This window comes from Clarias gariepinus, chromosome 2, assembly GCF_024256425.1.
Source record: "Clarias gariepinus isolate MV-2021 ecotype Netherlands chromosome 2, CGAR_prim_01v2, whole genome shotgun sequence".
In the NCBI taxonomy this organism is placed as follows: Eukaryota; Metazoa; Chordata; class Actinopteri; order Siluriformes; family Clariidae; genus Clarias; species Clarias gariepinus.
In genome coordinates, this window is record NC_071101.1 from 4,371,252 (window position 1) to 4,390,916 (window position 19,665).

General features: G+C 38.9%; 1 protein-coding gene across 1 annotated transcript; it reads left to right on the plus strand.

Moving 5' to 3' along the window:
- Nucleotides 1–13,489: 13,489 nt before the first annotated feature.
- On the plus strand, nt 13,490–18,978 carry LOC128518031 (CD276 antigen homolog). Its single transcript, XM_053491158.1, has 5 exons — nt 13,490–13,589; nt 15,006–15,078; nt 15,178–15,534; nt 16,638–16,685; nt 16,924–18,978. Exons 2-5 carry the CDS (start codon nt 15,030–15,032, stop codon nt 16,983–16,985), a joined length of 516 nt encoding a protein of 171 aa, XP_053347133.1. The 5' UTR covers nt 13,490–13,589; nt 15,006–15,029; the 3' UTR covers nt 16,986–18,978.
- Nucleotides 18,979–19,665: the final 687 nt, after the last annotated feature.

Sequence of the window (19,665 nt, forward strand, 5' to 3'; positions counted from 1 at the left end):
TGAGCCACACCTCCCACAACCCCACAACCTTAATGCATGCCATAACAGAGACCTGATTTGCAACAACATCTAGACTAAATATCTGGACCAAACATCTGGACCAAAACTTTGTATGTACATTTTTGTAGTAAGGGCATTTAATTTGTTCACTGCTTCATTATGTATCCTTTTTTCCCAAAAATATTTTTTGTTTATTAAATAAGAATTGAATGTATCTCAAGACTTTCTGAATTTCTTAGGTGAATTCCACGGTGGTGGGGTGATTTAAAAAAAAAATGGACTCAGCATGTCATATGGATATGTGATCATTGAGAACTATTATATAAAAGTTTATTAAGGAGTTGAGATTTATTCGGGTGAAAATACTAATCAGTGTTGAAAACAATGCAGAAAAGTCAATACTAAACACTTAATACATAATTCCATGTGGCATAACCTAATTTCCTAATCTAAAATTCACTTGACACCTGTTGGGTGGATGCTTACATGACACAATACATATAGAAGTGTGTTGACACCTGTAGCATTTCTGTAATAGTTGGGTGAAAGTGATAGCCCACCCTCAGAATGTGCTAAATGTGTATATAGCTTCATATAGGAGCAATAGGCATTAAGCTGTTGTGTGGAACCTAACACTAGTTCATGTTTAGATGTGATCTACTTTTATATATACTGATGTTTGAGATGTTTCATTTGCATTGGTGGAGTCATAGGTCCCCACCAATGTCCAGAGCAAATCTACGCCCTTAACTATTCGTCAACCCCGCATCACACACAGAATAGTTCTCTTGTGCCTTTTCTTGAGCAGTCTGAATGGCTATGACAAGTCTGTAACATCCTAAATAAACATTAACAGACAGTAGCCTATCTGATGGATAAAAAGAAAAGAAAGATGCGTAAACAAACCTGCTTGACCATGCAATTTATTAACATTTTATTTTTAATTAATAAATTATTCTATTAAATTAGTAAATGTATTAAATTATTCTATTAACCATAGGCGATGCTGTCTAGTGTCTATACGCGGTGTAGACAGCATTCGAATGAAGTTTATCATGAATAATTGTTACATAAAACATAAAATAAAATAAGCCCACAAAAAATAATTTTTATCCATCCCACAGTCTTGTAAGTACATTAACTGATCGTCTTTTCCCCGTAATATTTGTATATTATTATTAGATAATTATTGGTAGTTATTTATATTTGTTTATATTCGTTTTATATTTTCCCCTCATTTTGATCTCTTTACGTTCTGAATGTAAATGATAGCCTAGTGTAAATGCTCGACATGCCAATAAAGATTGAATTATGCTATATAACTGGGATTTTAAAGGTTCCTAGGACGAATGACGTCACTTTTACCGTTCATGTCTATGGAGCTTCCCTTAACAGATATCTTTAACTCAGTTGTAGATATTCACATTGTGAAATGTGGATATCTACAAGTAAATTATGACTATCCATAATTCCTGTTAGAGATATTTACAATTTAATTCTGACTAGTCACAATTTCAATTCAAGATATCATCAACTCCCCTCAATTAAAGATATTTATAATGTCCTTTTTAGATATCTTAAAATCTACTTTAACTAGTCAAAACTGGATTATAGATATCTTGAACTGATATTGTCACTAGTCAGAATGAAATTGTAGATATCTTTAACAGGAATTGTAAATAGACATAATTTAGAATCAGATATCTGTTATCAAATTTTAGATATCTTTAAATGAATTTTGATTAGAGATATCTCAAATGAGAGATATCTTTAACTTTCATTCTGCCTAGTCAAATTGTAATTACAGATATCTTGAATATAGAGCTTTGACTAGGCAAAATAACGTTGCAGATATCTGTAATTGTGTCACAAGTTACGGCAAATAGGAGGACGGGACGGGTTTGATATTGGCGGGAGCGGCTTACTGTTCAAATACGACGTAAATTTTTCCCACAACTAAGCTCTTGTTCCCCACAGATTCCTTGATTGTATATGAGTTCTATGGCATGGCATTTTTTAATTATTTTGTCTACAACAGTGACTGCCATTTCTTCTGCTAACTTTTCAAATAATTTGTCTGCTGGGCAAATATCCAATGGGAAGTCTTTCAGGAGCAATGTCGGACACAAGAATGCTGACGTTTACGATATCTTTAATTCTGCCTAGGCAAAACTCAGTTATAGATATCTGTTATTGTAATTTAGAATGTCTGACAAGTCGAATATCAGTTTCAGTGACGTCATTGCAGATATCCATAATTCAGTTTTGACTCTTAAAAACTTAATTGCAGATATCCCTAACTTTCATTGTGACTATCCAAACCTGAATTACAGATATCTCTAACTGTCATTTTGACTTGTCAGAATGCAATTACAACTAGTCAAAAATATGTTGTTGATATCTGTAAGGTTTATTCCGGATAGTAAAATTTTGCTATTAAATGTTAAAACGGCTTGCCATATCGCGCTGTACATTCTGATACAACGACGTAGTGACGTCACGAGTTTACAAAGAGTGAACACGCTGGAAAGTCACGTGACCAAACAAAATGTTGAATTTCAATAAAAAGACCCCCAATACGTCTACATACACACAATTTGACTATAGTTCCAGTCATGTCTATACTAAGGATATATTATAATAAACAGAATAAGTAACTCACCATCATATCTTATAGTCTGAGTCGTTCATTCTTTTGAATCTATTGCACCGCATAGCGTCTATGGGAGTCACCACGTGACAAAGGAGTAGAAGCGTCATCACTGGGGGGTATTCCAGAAAGCTTGGTTAACTCACCATTTGGTTAATCATAACCTCTGGGTTGATTAACCCCAAACCCGCATACCGCGAGTACTTTGGTTCCAAAACACCTGATAAGAGTAAGTTTAATCAACCCTCTACTGGTTACCCAGAGTTAGTGCGCGTGCACGGTGCATTTATAAAGACATTTTCAATAGATCACCGATTTCACAAGTCAAAATGGAAAAAGAGAGCGGCGTATGTCACAGAGGTTTTAATGCACGCATATGAGGAATTCAAGCCAATAATAATGAAAAAAAAAAGTAATACGGCTGCATCGGCTAAAGAAAGAGAGTTGGCTTGGCAAAAAATAACGGACAGAGTAAATGCGTAAGTCAGGCCCGTAGCCAGCCTAGTGCAAGGGGGGGGGGGGGGGGGGGCGGTCTTTCAACACCCCTGCTATTCTAACAACAGAACACATTCAATGAATTGTTATTTATATAATTAATTAGGCGAAATATAATAAAATATGTTGAATTCAACCTTTAAAATCCCAGATATTTAGCATAATTCAATCTTCATTGGCATGTCGAGCATTTACACTAGGCTATCATTTACATTCAGAACGTAAAGTAAAGAGATCTAAATGAGGGGAAAATATAAAACGAATATAAAAAAATATAAAAATACTACCAATAATTATCTAATAATAATATACAAATATTACGGGGAAAAGACGATCAGTTAATGTACTTAAAAAACTGTGGGATGGATAAAAATTATTTTTTGTGGGCTTATTTTATTTTATGTTTTATGTAACAATTATTCATGATAAACTTCATTCGAATGCTGTCTACACCGCGTATAGACACTAGAGAGCATCGCCTATGGTTAATAGAATAATTTAATAAATTTACTAATTTAATATAATAATGTATTAATTCAAAATAAAATGTTAATAAATTGCATGGTCAAGCAGGTTTGTTTACGCATCTTTCTTTTCTTTTTATCCATCAGATAGGCTACTGTCTGTTAATGTTTATTTAAGATGTTACAGACTTGTCATAGCCATTCAGACTGCTCAAGAAAAGGCACAAGAGAACTATTCTGTGTGTAATGCGGGGTTGACGATTAGTTAAGGGCGTAGATTTGCTCTGGACATTGGTGGGGACCTATGACTCCATTAATGCAAATGAAACATCTCAAACATCAGTATATATAAAAGTAGATCACATCTAAACATGAACTAGTGTTAGGTTTCACACAACAGCTCAATGCCTATTGCTCCTATATGAAGGAGCCAAAAAGACCGTTCTCTCCATCGCTGTCTGATATAAAGTTGTTTAGGTTCTGTCACCTGACAAACAGGATAAACACATGCCATTTAAACAGCAATCCTTTTATTTCACTTTTTCTGAGTCTTAGTGTGCAAATCTCGAATCAAATCATTAATGTTTGCCAAGTCAGTGAATGCATTTTAAAAACTATTTGTGTGAAGTGGATTGTTTATTGGTGAACTGTCAACAAAATTCTAGCCATGGCAATATTAGTATGTAGCACATCAATTTCTTTTACAAGACTGATTTCTGACAAACAGTCGTCATTAGATTTAAAAAACTGACAGGAATCATTTATATACCTTTACATTTAGCTGTTTAATCTGAGGTTAGTTTTAAGTCCGTATTCACAGACTATAGCCTGCCCTGCTATAATGAATGTGCATCAAAGCGGTAAAAAAAAACAAAATAATAAAAAACACCACTAGCATTAAAGTTAACTGTTGTTGTTACTTTGATGGACTTTGATAGACTCACTAGCGAACTTGAAGTGACTTACACTTTTCTTTGAAAAAAAAGCTCCTCATGTCCAGCTTTTTACTTTCTTTTTTTTTTTTTTTGCTGCCGCCACCCTCACATGTATGTCACCCAACACACCTTTTTACACGGGAAAAAAAATCCACTGCATTTGTCGCTGTCCAACCTAAATCTACGCCCCTGCGATTAGCTACCACTTAACTAGCGTTAGCAATTTGATCTTGAGGTAGAAACAGACTCACTCTGTTTGGCAGTCTTGTTTAATATTCTGCGATAATGACGCTGCTCCCTGCTTTCTCTTCCGTCTCTCCTGCTGTTTTCGACACATATTATACACCGCTGGATGCCGCTTCACAGATTTAAAAAACGTCAGTTGCTGCGTAGACTTGTCACATGTCGCGTTTTTTTTTTTTTTTTTTTGTAAATTGTTTTGTAATAAAGTGTTATTTTAAATAATGCCCAACAATTTTAATCTCTCTCAAAAATAATAATAATAATAATAAATTCTGGACCTTTGGCAGTGGGGGGTGGGTCGTTCGAACCACCCGAACCCCTCCTGGCTACGGGCCTGTACTATGGAAGTCTGTGGAGGATAACATTGTTCCAAATATCTTTGTAATAATCTAAAAGCTATATACACATTTAGCACATTCTGAGGGTGGGCTATCACTTTCACCCAACTATTACAGAAATGCTACAGGTGTCAACACACTTCTAATATTTTAGATTAGGAAATTAGGTTATGCCACATGGAATTATGTATTAAGTGTTTAGTATTGACTTTTCTGCATTGTTTTCAACACTGATTAGTATTTTCACCCGAATAAATCTCAACTCCTTAATAAACTTTTATATAATAGTTCTCAATGATCACATATCCATATGACATGCTGAGTCCATTTTTTTTTTAAATCACCCCACCACCGTGGAATTCACCTAAGAAATTCAGAAAGTCTTGAGATACATTCAATTCTTATTTAATAAACAAAAAATATTTTTTGGAAAAAAAGGATACATAATGAAGCAGTGAACAAATTAAATGCCCTTACTACAAAAATGTACATACAAAGTTTTGGTCCAGATGTTTGGTCCAGATATTTAGTCTAGATGTTGTTGCAAATCAGGTCTCTGTTATGGCATGCATTAAGGTTGTGGGGTTGTGGGAGGTGTGGCTCATCATGAAAATTATCATCTACCTCAACATATTGGTCACAGGGCTTTAAACAAACATTATGCAGAATGCAGCATGCTGAGACAGCAGAACTGATATTTGAAATGCTTTGCATGTGTAGGCACTGGAGCCTCCTGAACTTAGACTTCAAAATGCCAAATGCATGTTCAATGACTGCACGGGCAGCATTTAGCTTTATGTTAAAGCGTCTTTGCCCAGCAGTCAAGTGTCCATTGTCTCTGTAAGGCCTCATAAGTTGTGGCAACTGCTTGAATGAGGATCTTCTTCAAGAACTCGTCCAACCTCTGTTTGACGAAATGCTCTGGCGTCATGCCAACTCCCAGGGTGACCCACACTGATGTGACAGAAGCTGCGCTCACTGTCACAAAATTCAGTTAAAATTACAGAATAGAATTGCTTCAAATTCAAATTCAAATTTTATTTGTCACATACACAAACATACACAGTACGAAATGTAGTGAAATGCATTTTACGGCTGCCATTGACCCTAGAAGAGAATTAAAGTTTACAAATAAGAAATAAATATGAATAAAAGAAATACGATAGAAATTAAATAAAAAATTAAATTAAACTAGGAAAAATAGAACTAAAAATAAAAATAGAAATGTGCTAGGAAAAAAATAGAACTAAAAATAAAAATAGAAATAGAAATATGATGTGCAAAAATAGAAATCTACTGTACAAATTGAAATATACTGTGCTGTGTGTGCAAATATGCATAGAACAAAGTGACTTTGTGCAGAGGTTATTAAAGTGTCTTTGTGCACTGGTCCAGGATGTAAACGTAAAACTGTAAAATGTAGTGTAGTTGTGAAGGTAGGTGTGCAAAGTTATTAAAGTGTCTTTGTGCAATGGTCCAGGATGTAAGCGTACGACATGTAGTGTATGTATGAAGGAAGGTGAGCATGTAATTGTCCATAGTGTTCATGGATGTAAGAAGATTGATGGATCTAATCAATTATGAAAAAGATGAAAAGATTGTTAGTTCTGCATAGTGGTGTGGTTGTGGTTGAGAGACCTTATCGCCAGGCCTCAGTCTCTCTGTGTTGGCCTTCAAGGAGCGGAATCGCTTCCCAGACCGCAACAGAGTAAACAGTCCGTTATTGGGGTGACTGAGGTCCTTCACGATCTTCCTGGCCTTGGTCAAGCACCGCTTGCTGTAGATCGAGTGCAGGTCAGGGAGCTCGATGCGGATGATGCGCTCAGCTGATCGCACCACCCTCTGTAGAGCTCGTCTGTCCTGCATGGTGCTGTTCCCGAACCAGGTCGTGATATTTCCCGTCAGGATGCTCTCTATGGTGTAGGAGTAGAAATTCCTGAGCACCTTGGAGGGCAGTCTAAAGTCTCTCAAGCGTCTGAGGTGGTAGAGACGCTGCCGGGCCTTTTTTACCACGGTGTTGATGTGACAGGACCATGCCAGGTCCTGCGTGATGTGAACACCGAGGTATCTGAAGCTATCCACTCTCTCCACTGGGCTCCTGTTGATGACGGGGGTCTGGTAGTTCCTCACCTGCTTTGTACTAAAGTCCACTATCAGCTCCTTTGTCTTACTGACGTTCAGGAGGAGATTGTTTCTCTGGCACCAGTTCTCCAGATTTCCAACCTCCTCCAGGTAGGCCGTCTCATCGTTGTTCGTGATCAGGCCCACCACAACAGTGTCGTCAGCGAACTTGATGATGGTGGTGGAGCTGGTAGTGGCCACGCAGTCGTGGGTGTACAGAGAGTACAGCAGGGGGCTCAGAACACAACCCTGGGGGGCTCCAGTGCTGAGAGTGAGGGAGGCTGAGACATGTCCGCCCATCCTTACTGCCTGTGGTCTGCCAGTCAGAAAATTGGAGATCCACTGACACATTGATGAGCTGAGTCCCAGGTGCTCCAGCTTGGTGGTAAGTGTGGAGGAAATTATGGTATTAAATGCAGAACTGTAGTCGATGAAGAGCATTTTCACATAAATCCCCCTCCGAGTGTCCAGGTGAGTGAGAGATGTATGGAGGAGATGAGAGATTGCATCGTCCGTGGAACGGTTTGTACGATAAGCGAACTGTAGTGGGTCTAGTGTGTCTGGTAGTGAAGAGATGATGAAGTCTCTGACCAGGCGTTCAAAGCACTTCATCACTACTGAAGTGAGGGCTACAGGGCGATAATCATTGAGGGAAGCAGGATGAGGTTTCTTTGGGACAGGAACAATGATGGACTCTTTGAAGCATGTGGGGATCACCGACTGAGATAAAGAGATGTTGAATATCTCTGTGAACACAGGTGCTAGCTGGTCTGCGCAGGCTCTGAGAATACGGCCTGAGATGCCGTCTGGTCCTGCTGCTTTCCTGGTGTTCACTCTCTTGAAGGCTCTCCTCACGTCATGCTCTGAGATGATGAACGCGCTTCCGGTGCTGGCAGTGACTTCCTGTCTGCAGCCGTGAGCGCCGCTAGCATTAGCATCGCTAGCGTCTTTAGCTGCAGCCTCGAAGCGAGCATAGAAAGTGTTCAGCTCGTCTGCCAGAGACACGTCTGCGTTTATCATACCGGATGTTGGTGCTTTATAATCCGTTATTGTTCTTAATCCCTGCCACAGGCTCCTAGAGTCACTCTGTTGGAGTTGTGACTCTAGTTTCCTCCCGTAGCGCTGCTTCGCCTCTTTCACCGCCTTCCGGACGCTGTATGACGCAGCCTTATATGGTTCCATGTCTCCCGACGCGAGTCCCGTGTTGTAGGCAGCGGTGCGAGATCTCAGAGCGTCGCAGATGGTTTTATCCACCCACGGCTTCTGGTTGGGAAACGTTTTAATAGTCTTTTTTTCTACGGTATCGTCCGCTAGTTTCCCGATGAATCCCACAACCGCTTCCGTAAACACGCTGATGTCACCATCGGAGCTGTTTCTGAACATGTCCCAGTCTGCGTCATCGAGTGCGTCCTGTAACGCGGCCACCGATTGGTCCGTCCAGCACGCGACCTCCCTCTGAACCGGAACTTCCTGTTTCAGCCTTTGTTTGTATTTTGGCATGAGGAAGATGGCGGCGTGGTCGGATTTACCAAACGGTGGACAAGATTGTGCCTTGTAGCCGTCCTTGACCGTTGTATAGCAGTGATCCAGTGTCCTTTCGCCCCTGGTGGGGCAGGTGATATGCTGATAAAAGTTCGGCGCTGCGCGTCCCGGTGTTGTGTTTGTTGCTGTGTGAGTGCCTCATGCAGCTCGCATAAGGCCGTGTCCGTGTCCGCTTGTGGTGGAATATAAACGGCGCTGATTATGACCGATGTAAACTCCCGAGGAAGGTAAAAACGATGACACATGATGGACAGTAGTTCCAGGTTGGGTGTGCAGGAGCGTGTGAGAGGAACAACGCTCGCGCTGTTGCACCAGCTGCTGTTCACCATTAAACACACGCCGCCTCCCCTTGACTTCCCCGAGTCCCGCGTCCTGTCCATGTGGTGAACCGAGAAGAACTCGGCCGGCTGGATGGCGTGGTCCGGCACCGCTGGGTTCAGCCATGTCTCAGTGAAACAGAGGAGATTGCAGTCCCGAATGTCTCTCTGGAACTTTATCCTGGCCCTGAGGTCATCGAGCTTGTTTTCCAGTGACTGGACGTTGGCGAGCAGGATGCTAGGCAGAGGTGTGCGGTGTGCACGGGCTCTCAGCCTGTTCCTGATGCCGGCTCGTTTCCCTCGAGGCCGCCGCTTCGCGTCGTGTCCTTTGTTGTCCCTCAGGATCTCACTCGGCCAGCTCGGATCCGGAGTTAAAAACGTCGAATTGTGAGTACATTGTATACCAATAGAAACAAGAGTGTCTCTATCATAACTAATGTACCCCATGGTGGTAATTTTGCCGGTTTTAAAACGCTGTAAACTAACTTAAAGAACAAAAACAAAGAAAAGGTGGTCGGAGCAGTCGTGACGGCAGCCGACCTCACCGGCGCCATCTTGGAACCGTCTATTCCATCTATTCTATCTATGAACCATCTATTCAGGTAGGCAAGGGGATTATCACAGTGGGGTCTCCTTATAGGAATGTGACACCCATCCACCGCACATACAGTGTTAGGGAAACCTGCTAAGTCAAATTTCAACTTTGACACTTGCAGTCTTTGGCCTCTGGCCCAGGAGATGTGATGGGCCATGTATGTATTAACATAACAAAACTCATGGAGATGTTTAGCAAGAGTAGATTTTGAGATGTTGAATCTGTCCGCTACCCCACGGTATGACTCCTGATTGGCCAATGTCCATGGGGAAAAAAGAAGAGAGGGTGCTCGCTACAGAGCCAAATAGGAGGGGCTGTAGCTCCAGCTCCCCCTCGCTAGATCTAGTGGGCAGGGCTTGAGACGCTATCAAGCGCTACCAAGTGGATGTTAATGTCAGTGCAGGTTCAAACATAATGGAAGTAAATGCTTATCTTTAATAATGCTTTATTGCCCACAAATAGTGTAGTTTTACGCAAATCCTTGATAAGAACATTACTCACACTATATAAATGTGTGTGTGTGTGTTTCTAATAACTTTTTAAACGTTGTATTTATGTAAGCTTGTCTTATTTACTACTTATAAGGATGAATAGTTTCCTCACTTAAGTCGCTTTGGATAAAACCGTTTGCTAACTATCTGTGCACCCCTCTTTAATTCATCAACTATTTTAAAGCATCTGATTAATAATGTAATAAATAATAATAAAATTTATTTAAATTGAATTCCGACTATAATTTTAGACAGACTCCACCTTCATGGGAAAGGCTACACATTATGCTATTTTTTATGTTTTATTATTATTATTTTAAATGGAAATAAGTGACCAGTCCAGTAGCCTAAAACCAGCCATGCAACTTTATTTAATGGTCACATACTCCTCTGTCCTACAAGTTTTTTGCTGGATTTATTTGTTTCTGTTAACCTAAAACAGGAAAATGTGCATCTAAACACAAACTAAATCTTAAATTTAAATAAAATGTCATAATAAGAAGTCATAAAATTATAAATATATTTTAAGAACACAACACTTCTTTTCACACAAGATTTTAATGGTATAACTATATTAAAATAAATATATATATTTTAATAACACAACACAAATTTTTCACACAAAATATTAAAGAAAATTTACAAAACAAAAATCAATATTTACATTACAGTACCCCACTAGTACATTCACAAGTGAGGGTTGTGTAAACAAGACACATGGATGTTTCTTTTGTTTCGTATTTCCTGCAAGAAAATGTCCATGTCCTCAACTCTCTGAAAAGTAAAAAGAAAGGGAGCCTAAATTTCTTTTTCATCCCTTTCACCTTCATAAAACATGGTGTTTAGGAACAAGTCTTGCATTGTGATAGCCAACAATGCATCTTCCTCCTTCATCTTCAGGATCTTTGGCAGTTCAATCTTCCCAGCAAATTGGTGTTGGTTCTCCTCCACCCACTTACAGGCCAGCAAAATGTTTTTCATCGCCGCTGAGTCCTGTGTGCAATATAAGGATTCCAATAATAATGTAATTAGTGAAGTTCTGCTTATAAACACCTACAGTATATAAAACAGAAAAGGTAAATGCATAAACGATTCAAGCAATACATAAACATTGTGTCTACATACATACTGTAGATTCCTGTGGATGGGGTGATCTCCAAGCTATCTGACTCAGCTGGAGTGACTTCCATCATGTCATCTGGATTTGGTAGTTGTTCCTGGGTGACTAGTTGTTGGACTTGACTGTGCCAAGTGACAAACATTAGGCATGGTTTTAGGCATGCATTGTTTATATATTGTCTGCACACTGGAAATCCACAGTATGGATGTTTAAATCAAAAGTATGATTATCAGTACCATACCTTGTCAGAGGAAATGTCTGAATTAACTGATAGCACCACCACTTCCTGATTATAGGCATGTCAGACTGATAAAAGATAGCAATTGAAAGGCTTAGACTTTTTTATGTTCTCACCGTCCTTTTTGCTTTATAAATAACCATAAGTTGATGCAAACTTACCGCAGCAAAATTAACTGGCTTTGAGAGCGTAACATGGAGTTCATACTAAAAAACAAAACCAAAACTTTATTAACAAATGTGGTGTTTAGCACACAAACACAGCTGCATAGCAATTATAAGACCACTTACCATCAACATGAATACCCCACAATCAATATTAAATGGACAATATATTTAAGATTAAATGCTAGGAAGAAATGACAATGCAAAAACTTAAAGGTTCAACAAGCATGATGTGTTTCTCACACACACAGTACTACAGTTAAAATTATTCACAACACACATACTTTCTCCTTGAACTGCTTTTCGCATGTGATTAGCTACATGATTCCGGAGCTCATGCGAATGGTTGTAAACAGATTTACAGTAGGTACAGTGGTATTTTTGGCAGCACACTGTGCATCTCTGGATAGACAGCAGGGGATCCTGTCCTCGCAAAAGTATTGTCTGATGCATCTGTACAGGTTAGTCTGAAATAAATAAAAAAAATATGATTATATATAAACACTACACATGCTAAAATGTAGCATGGGAGAATGCTAGCATTAGTTACGCGAAAAAAAACTGATTAACGTTTCTGTTCAAGGGTGTGAAAACATAGCAACCATAGTCATGTCGAGACAGCGATAAATGTAAGATATACATTTTATATACATTTCAATGTAAAGTTTATTTTTAAAGTACAGTGTTCTTACCGTGCGATACTGGTACATCTAGTTTGAACGGACTCTAACTGTGCGGCGATCTACTTGGCCCAATGATGTCTCAAGCCCCGCCCATTAGATCTAACTAGGGGGAGCTGGAGCTCCAGATCCTCCCATTTGGCTCTGCAGCGAGCACCACTTGGAAAAGAACACTGTGTGACTGCTGTAAATTCATATAAACAGGACCAAGGGTAGTAATGACATCCTGTATAGGTAACATACGGTTTTAGGAGAATATACCAAATTGTAGTTAAATTATGTTGACTTTATGTAGTTCGCACCTCCACTTGTTCTCTGGAAAGCCTGAAATAACTGCGAAATTCTGAGGGACTGTATAGGGGGACAACCTCCTCCACAAATTGTAGTACTTTTGGAACTAATCTACAAAAACATGTGCTTATTATTATTGTACTTATTATATAGGCCTACACATGTATAGTAATTCTAAAGTATTGTCATTCAGTGTTTTTGGTAGAACTGGGATAGATTCCAACAATTAAGGTTTACACGACTGTTGAACATGCAATATAAAAACTTATTTGTATTTGTACTATAAACACAAAACAAGTAGCTTACTCTCCAACAGCAATTACAGCTAATTATTTATTGTTTACAGAAGCCTAACATAACACCACTAAACAAAACATAATTTGATTAAGTATAAGCTTGATTTGTAAAACAGTATTTGTTTAGTTACTTTAAAATGAAATGATTTACACATGCACATATATTGTTTATAAACTTACCGTCGTTGTTCATCCTGCTGCGTTTCTTCCAACAAAAAAGGTATTTCTATAGCTTACAGTTCATCTGCAATAAAGTAGGCAAACGCCACGTGATCTGCCGTGTTTAAAGAAGAAACGAGATCCCCAACGTGTCCGATTGACGGCTTCGTTTTCAGCTCCTCCCCGACTGCTTCCGGCTAATCTCACCGATCGGTCTGCACAGCAGGAGCGCCTTTTGTTTGGTCACGTGACTTTCCTGCCTTTCTGGCGTGTTCACCATTTGTGCACGCGTGAAGTCACTACGTCGTTGTATCAGAATGTACAGCGCGAGCACGCCCTGTGCTCGACACTGCGTTAGTTTGTGATAAACGGAGTAAAGACCGTGAACTCAGATCCGCTTCATAATAATGTAGAAAAGGATTTGTGATACTTTAACACAATGCTGAGTGGGTGAGTGTTAACTTTATACACCTCTATAAACTCTATAGAACAGCACTAATGATGAGTATTAGTGTAATAACTAATCAGACTGATTAATAAACCTGAGTTTAGTATTTAGGATTTAAACCCTGATCACTAAACGACTGAACCTGACTCACTCCTGCATTAGAACTCATTAATACTCCAGTGTTTTTAACATTTATTAACTATTAACGCTGGTTAGTTTAGGTTATGAAATTATTCATCGTGTTTTTATCTTTACATGGTGAGTCTGTATTTAAAGTCCTCGAGGGATGTTAGAGACTCATGATCTCACTAATACAGTAGTTCTTACAGGACACAGGACAGAGTTTACAGTCTACACGTTTCAGTGTGGTGTCACGCGTGGAAGTTTACAAAATACAGGACAGAGTTTATATTTCACATTTGTAACCACTAGAGGGTTGTCAAGACAAGGAAATAAAGACATTTCCAAAGAAATTGAAAAGCAGCCAAGGGGAAGTGTTTTACAACATTGTGTTTAGTTCCTTCATTCAAAATGATCTCAACCTCGTTTTACTGTTAGTCATTATAACTACAGTAAACAAAAAAACAATGTTGTCCCAGTGGAGAATGTTGTTACAATTATGTTCCAATTCTCATCCAGTGTTGGAAGTCTAAAGAGAGAGTACTTAGTGTGTTTACAGGATGATGTACAGGCAGGAGTGATCTTTAAGTGATTTTTAACATTTTAAATGTTTACAGAAATTTACTGCAGTCTCAGAATCATTCAACCCCCTGAATAAAGTCCCTTATTAGAGCACAAATTTGTAAATCAGTTGTTGTCTCATGCACACGTTATGCAACTAATTAGATGCCTCTGGTGTACTTGATTTAAAACACATCAAATACATCTGGACTTTCCAGAGATTTATTCCAGAGATGTTTGGCCTAAACGTCAGAAATGGCTAAGTCAAAAGAGTTGTCCATAAAGGTAAGAGGAGAGATAATTGTCTTGGACAAACAAGAAAAAGAATAAATAACCCGCTGGCTGATACAGAGAGAGAAAATGGATTTTTAACCTCTAATGAGACTTGCTTTTGCTTTACACACGTGGTCAGTGTTATAGTAAACAGTACACGCGTGCACGGATGTTGGCACCACGGATACATGGGTGACGATTACCCACAATTCCGCAGCACAAGTGAAGGGAAAAAAAACGTTGGTTCACTGATACATGATACTCGGTACTCGTAAACCAAGACTTGTTTATTTTCCAAGTCAAAATTTATTAAAAATCTTTACTCGTCTTGAGGAACCCTGTGTTACTCGCAATCCGAGGTTTTACTGTATAGACAAATTTCGAGAAACACTCTTAACTGAATAAATTTATTTATTAGTATATTTATTCCTTTATATATTGACGTCTTCTTCTGTTTCTTGTAGTAAATCTACACACACTGACGCACCATGACCAACTTTTCCTACATCTGCACCGTGTGGATCAGCGTCTGTGTGTGTAAGTCACATTTTTATCTTTTACAAAACAGATGAAACATAATGTTATTAAAATAACTGCTCTGTCCAGATTAATCTATATTATAATTTCCCGTCTCAGACCTCCTCTCTGCAGAACCTGAGATCAGTGTATCTGGCCCAGTGGGTTCTACAGCTGTCCTGCCGTGTCAACTGACGAGTGTAGACACTGACAGACTGTATATTAGATGGAAAATCGAATCTGAGTTTGTGTTTGAGCGACTGGATGTGGAGTCGTATCAGGGTGAGGGATATGAGGGTCGTGTGGACGTTCCTGTGGAGGAGCTGCGTAAGGGGAACTGTTCACTGGTGTTACACAATCTGACATTTACTGATACAGGAGTCTACACCAGCTACCAGACAGTGAGACACACCAAGAGATCTGTCCGTGTTAGGAGAGGAACAGTCCTGATCAACAGTGTTAATCTCTCAGTCTATGGTGAGTGTTAGATAAAGATGACAGAACACTGTGGTTTTGTTTTTTACATCTGAAGCATTTGCATTACACTAATACACTAGGTGTTTTATCTATCATGCTGTTAATGATTCAACATATGATTAATTACTTCAGTATAGAAAATAAATGAATGAATGAATGAATGAATGAGTCCTGAGTGTAAAAACTCCCTTTATTTCTCTATATAATCCCCTGATACACTAATGCACTTATCCCAGTGTTTCACTAGTGCTTGGACACCATCAAGGTAAAATGTTTTTATAAGTATCCACAAGCAAATTAGTTGGTTTGGATACCATCAAAGATACCAAATAGACACAAACATCCAAATTATTCAATAAATATAAAAATTATCCTAAAATCATCAAAAGATCCAAATATCCAAATTAGAAGGTTTGGATACCATCAAGGTAAAAAGTTTTCTCAGTACACTGGAGCCATGATCTGAGGTCAGGACTGTACAGGGTGATGTGGGAAGAACTTGCAGCCGAGTTCCTGTAACATGCAAGTAGTGAATGATTGTGTGGACAGTTCACACAGACAGATGCGTCTCTTCCCCCAGTCGGCGACTAGATATCAGTCGGTTATGAAGGATCAGGTGTCCCACTGAATGTTCACAAGAACGACTGCAGTGGGCTCAGAACCACCTCGACCAGGATAATCATTCACAGACGTACGGCCTGCTTTAAAACGTTAACAACATTCAAGTGTTTTACTGCAGCTAAGAGTCTCATCACCGTACTGGGATTAAAGTCTTCTGTAAATGTCAATCACTTTTACTCCTTCATTCACAGAGTAGTCCCAGTTTGACGTCACCTGTTCATATTCCAGTGACGTTCTTTAAATATTTAACACTGTTTATTATATTAAAATATAAGAGTTGTAGTATTACTGATGTACAGCATGTAAAGGTAAGACATGATCTACTCATTCACAGTAATAAGGAGGATTATTAGTGAGTCTGACCTACACACACCTCACCGTGTAAATCACTTTAACATCATCAACAACTGCACTTACACAGGATTTATGATTGTGTCAAGATGCTGCAGTAATTATTATTATTTTTATTTTTTTACTTTTAGTTTCCCCTCCTGAAGAAACAGACAGCAGTATTTCATCAGCTCCCACTGGTGAGTCAGTATATCCACCTTCCCTGATTAATCACTTATTCAGTCTTTTTCAGAATATTACAGGTGAGAGTAAGATGTTTTTTTAATCCTGCTTCAGGAATGAAAGTTTTTTAAGTGGGGAGTGGTATTAAATAATAATAATAATATATTTTCCAGAGTGTGGATTTGTGTGTCTGTGTGTTTACACACATATTCTATATAATTACAATAAATAAAACTCATTTCTGTCTCTCTGCAGTAATGAAGAGTCCTCACCCACTGATCCTGGTCCTGTCCCTCGTCTCATGTTTACTGCACTGAGTTTATGTCCCTGACACACAGTTAGTTGGACCTGATGAAGAATTCTGGAGAAGTGAAGCATCTTGAAGAACTTTATACAAGTCGAGTCGTCACTGTACAGCACCTCTGTGATCATTGTGAGGATTGAGAATCTCCACAGATGGTCATAATTACAGGGGTTTCTGTGTTTCTGTATTAAATGATGTTATAGTGGTGTTTGTTATTAAGGTTAAAGTCGTCTGTCAGCAGGTCACAGCCAGTAGATTACTGAACTAAAGTCTTATTTATTAAGTGTTAAAGCACAGTTTGTTCTGCTGTTATAGTGAAATAATGAGGGACGTGAAGATTATTTTCCTGTAACAGTATATTGTGGTTTGACGTTTTGAAAGTTGTGTAGTGTAGAGTGAACTCAGCATTAGTGAAACTGGACTTTCTTCCAGAACTGAACTTGAACAGGATTTTGTTCTGGAGGAACCAGTTTGTTCTTCTCACAGCGTGGTGTATCAAATGATCCAAACATCTGCACTTTACTCTGAGTTAAGCTGGTGTTACACTGCACAGTTACAGCAGATCTTTATTATCATTAACTCATTATTATTCTGTATGTGACATTTTGCTTGTTTCTGACTTTGGTTCTGCAGGCGAGTTGGACCGGGTGGAGAAAAGTGTCAGGTGTGTTAAGTATCAGTGAGAATGAAAGGAAAGGTGTTCAGGACAGTGGTGAGACCAGCGATGCTCTACAGCTTAGAGACAGTGGCACTGAAGAAAAGATGTTGAGGTTCTCCTTGGGAGTGACAAGGATGGATAGGATCAAGAATGAGTTCATCAGAGGGACAACCCACGTTAGATGCTTTGGAGATAAAGTCAGAGAGGCCAGATTGAGGTGGTTTGGACATGTTCAGAGGAGAGATTGTGAATATATCGGTAGAAGGATGCTGAGGTTGGAACTGCCAGGCAGGAGGTCTAGAGGAAGACCAAAGAGGAATTTTATGGATGCAGTGAGAGAGGACATGAAGTTAGTTGGTGTGAGAGAAGAGGATGCAGAGGATAGGGTTAGATGGAGGCAAATGATTCGCTGTGGCGACCCCTGAAAGGGAACAGCCGAAAGACAAAGAAGATTTTTGTTATTAGATACAGTAAATAGTGTATAGATAGTGTATGTAGTGTATAGGGGTCAGGGATAGCTAAGTGATTAAGGCATTGGACTATGGGTCTGAAGGTCTTGCGTTCAAATCCCATGACAACCAAATTGTCCCTGTTGGGCCCTTAAGCTTCAACTGCTCAGACATATAATGATGAATAATAATTACAGATAGTGTATAATGAGATAAAGATAATGTAAGTCACTCTGGTGGATAAGGGTCTGTCAAATGCCTAAATGTACAGATAGTGTATATAGTGTATGACCTGTAAATACTGGTTATCAGGACGTCACTGCTGTTTGCTTCATCTCCTTTTCCTCTTGGTCTTTGGTTAGATTGGCATTAAGGGAAGAGAGTATATTCTTGTTCCTTTTCTTTTCTTCCCTTTCCCATCATCACATCCCCAGTGAGCGTGTCACATTAAACATTCTTACAGCACTGCTCTCTTCTCCTGATCAATGATTCTTCTTCATTATACACAGTGTAACACAAAACTGAGCTGGAAATTGTAGAGTGTAAATCCAGTCTCTTGAAGTGTGTGTGGTAGAGCAGTGAGACTAAAATATACAGGCCAGTGGACTCCAGGACTAGGGTTAAGACCTGCTCATCTAAAGGGATGTGGTGCCATCTAGTGGTGGAAAAGAGAACAAATAGAACTGGCCTTTAAAGATTATGGACAAAGATCAGCTCTTTAGTGTTCATTCTCAACACCAACCTTCTTCTTTATTTTGGTTTTCATTTGTAATAAAGATTATAATTGAGAAGTTTGAGTGTTCTCGCTTATCCACAACACTACATGTGAGATATGAGGAATTCCCAATAACAATAACACAATGCAAAGACTTCTATCATAAACACTGCTGTCCAGTCATTTTGTTATAGTAACAAATCCAAAAGACCCTTTAAGCTATCAAAAGCTATATAATTTTCATAAACACATGCTTTTATTCCTGATCCTTAAGCACTGTCTGTAGTAATAACAAAGATATCTATATTAATAAATCTATATTCTCTAATTGATTTAATAACAATATTACATTACATTACCTCCTCATTGGATCAAAAAGAAAATGTCAGTGTTTAACCTGTCTGAATTCTGTACAAAGTAAAGAAACTCTAAATATCACTGGTTACTGAAATGATTTGGCTTAATGAGTTATTTAAAGATGATCCCAGGTGACGTAACCTCTTCAAAAAAAAACAAAGTCTGGTGCATAAAATAATGATTAGAACACACACTGTATATTTTCAGCCATCTTAATCTATCATTGCTTATCAGTGCTTGGGGCAGTGGTGGTGGCTCAGTGTGTTACAGCTTTGAGTTACTGAAAAACTAGTTCATGCTTTTATCACCTATAGGTTGGATTATTGTAACGCCTTACTGTCTGGTTGTTCAACAAGGTGCTTAAACAAGCTTCAATTAGTCCAGAATGCAGCAGCGAGAGTCCTCACTCGAACCAGAAGATATGAGCACATCACCCCTATCTTATCTTCACTCCATTGGCTCCCTGTGAAATTTCGCATCGATTTTAAAATACTACTCTTGACGTATAAAGCAT

What these genes read in the sequence shown, in the direction of transcription:
- LOC128518031 (XM_053491158.1), top strand. Translation starts at nt 15,030, where the DNA reads ATGACCAACTTTTCCTACATCTGCACCGTGTGGATCAGCGTCTGTGTG. An exon ending in GTGGATCAGCGTCTGTGTGT is followed by an intron (nt 15,079 to 15,177) that starts GTAAGTCACATT and finishes TTCCCGTCTCAG; the next exon opens with ACCTCCTCTCTGCAGAACCT. An exon ending in TATTTCATCAGCTCCCACTG is followed by an intron (nt 16,686 to 16,923) that starts GTGAGTCAGTAT and finishes GTCTCTCTGCAG; the next exon opens with TAATGAAGAGTCCTCACCCA.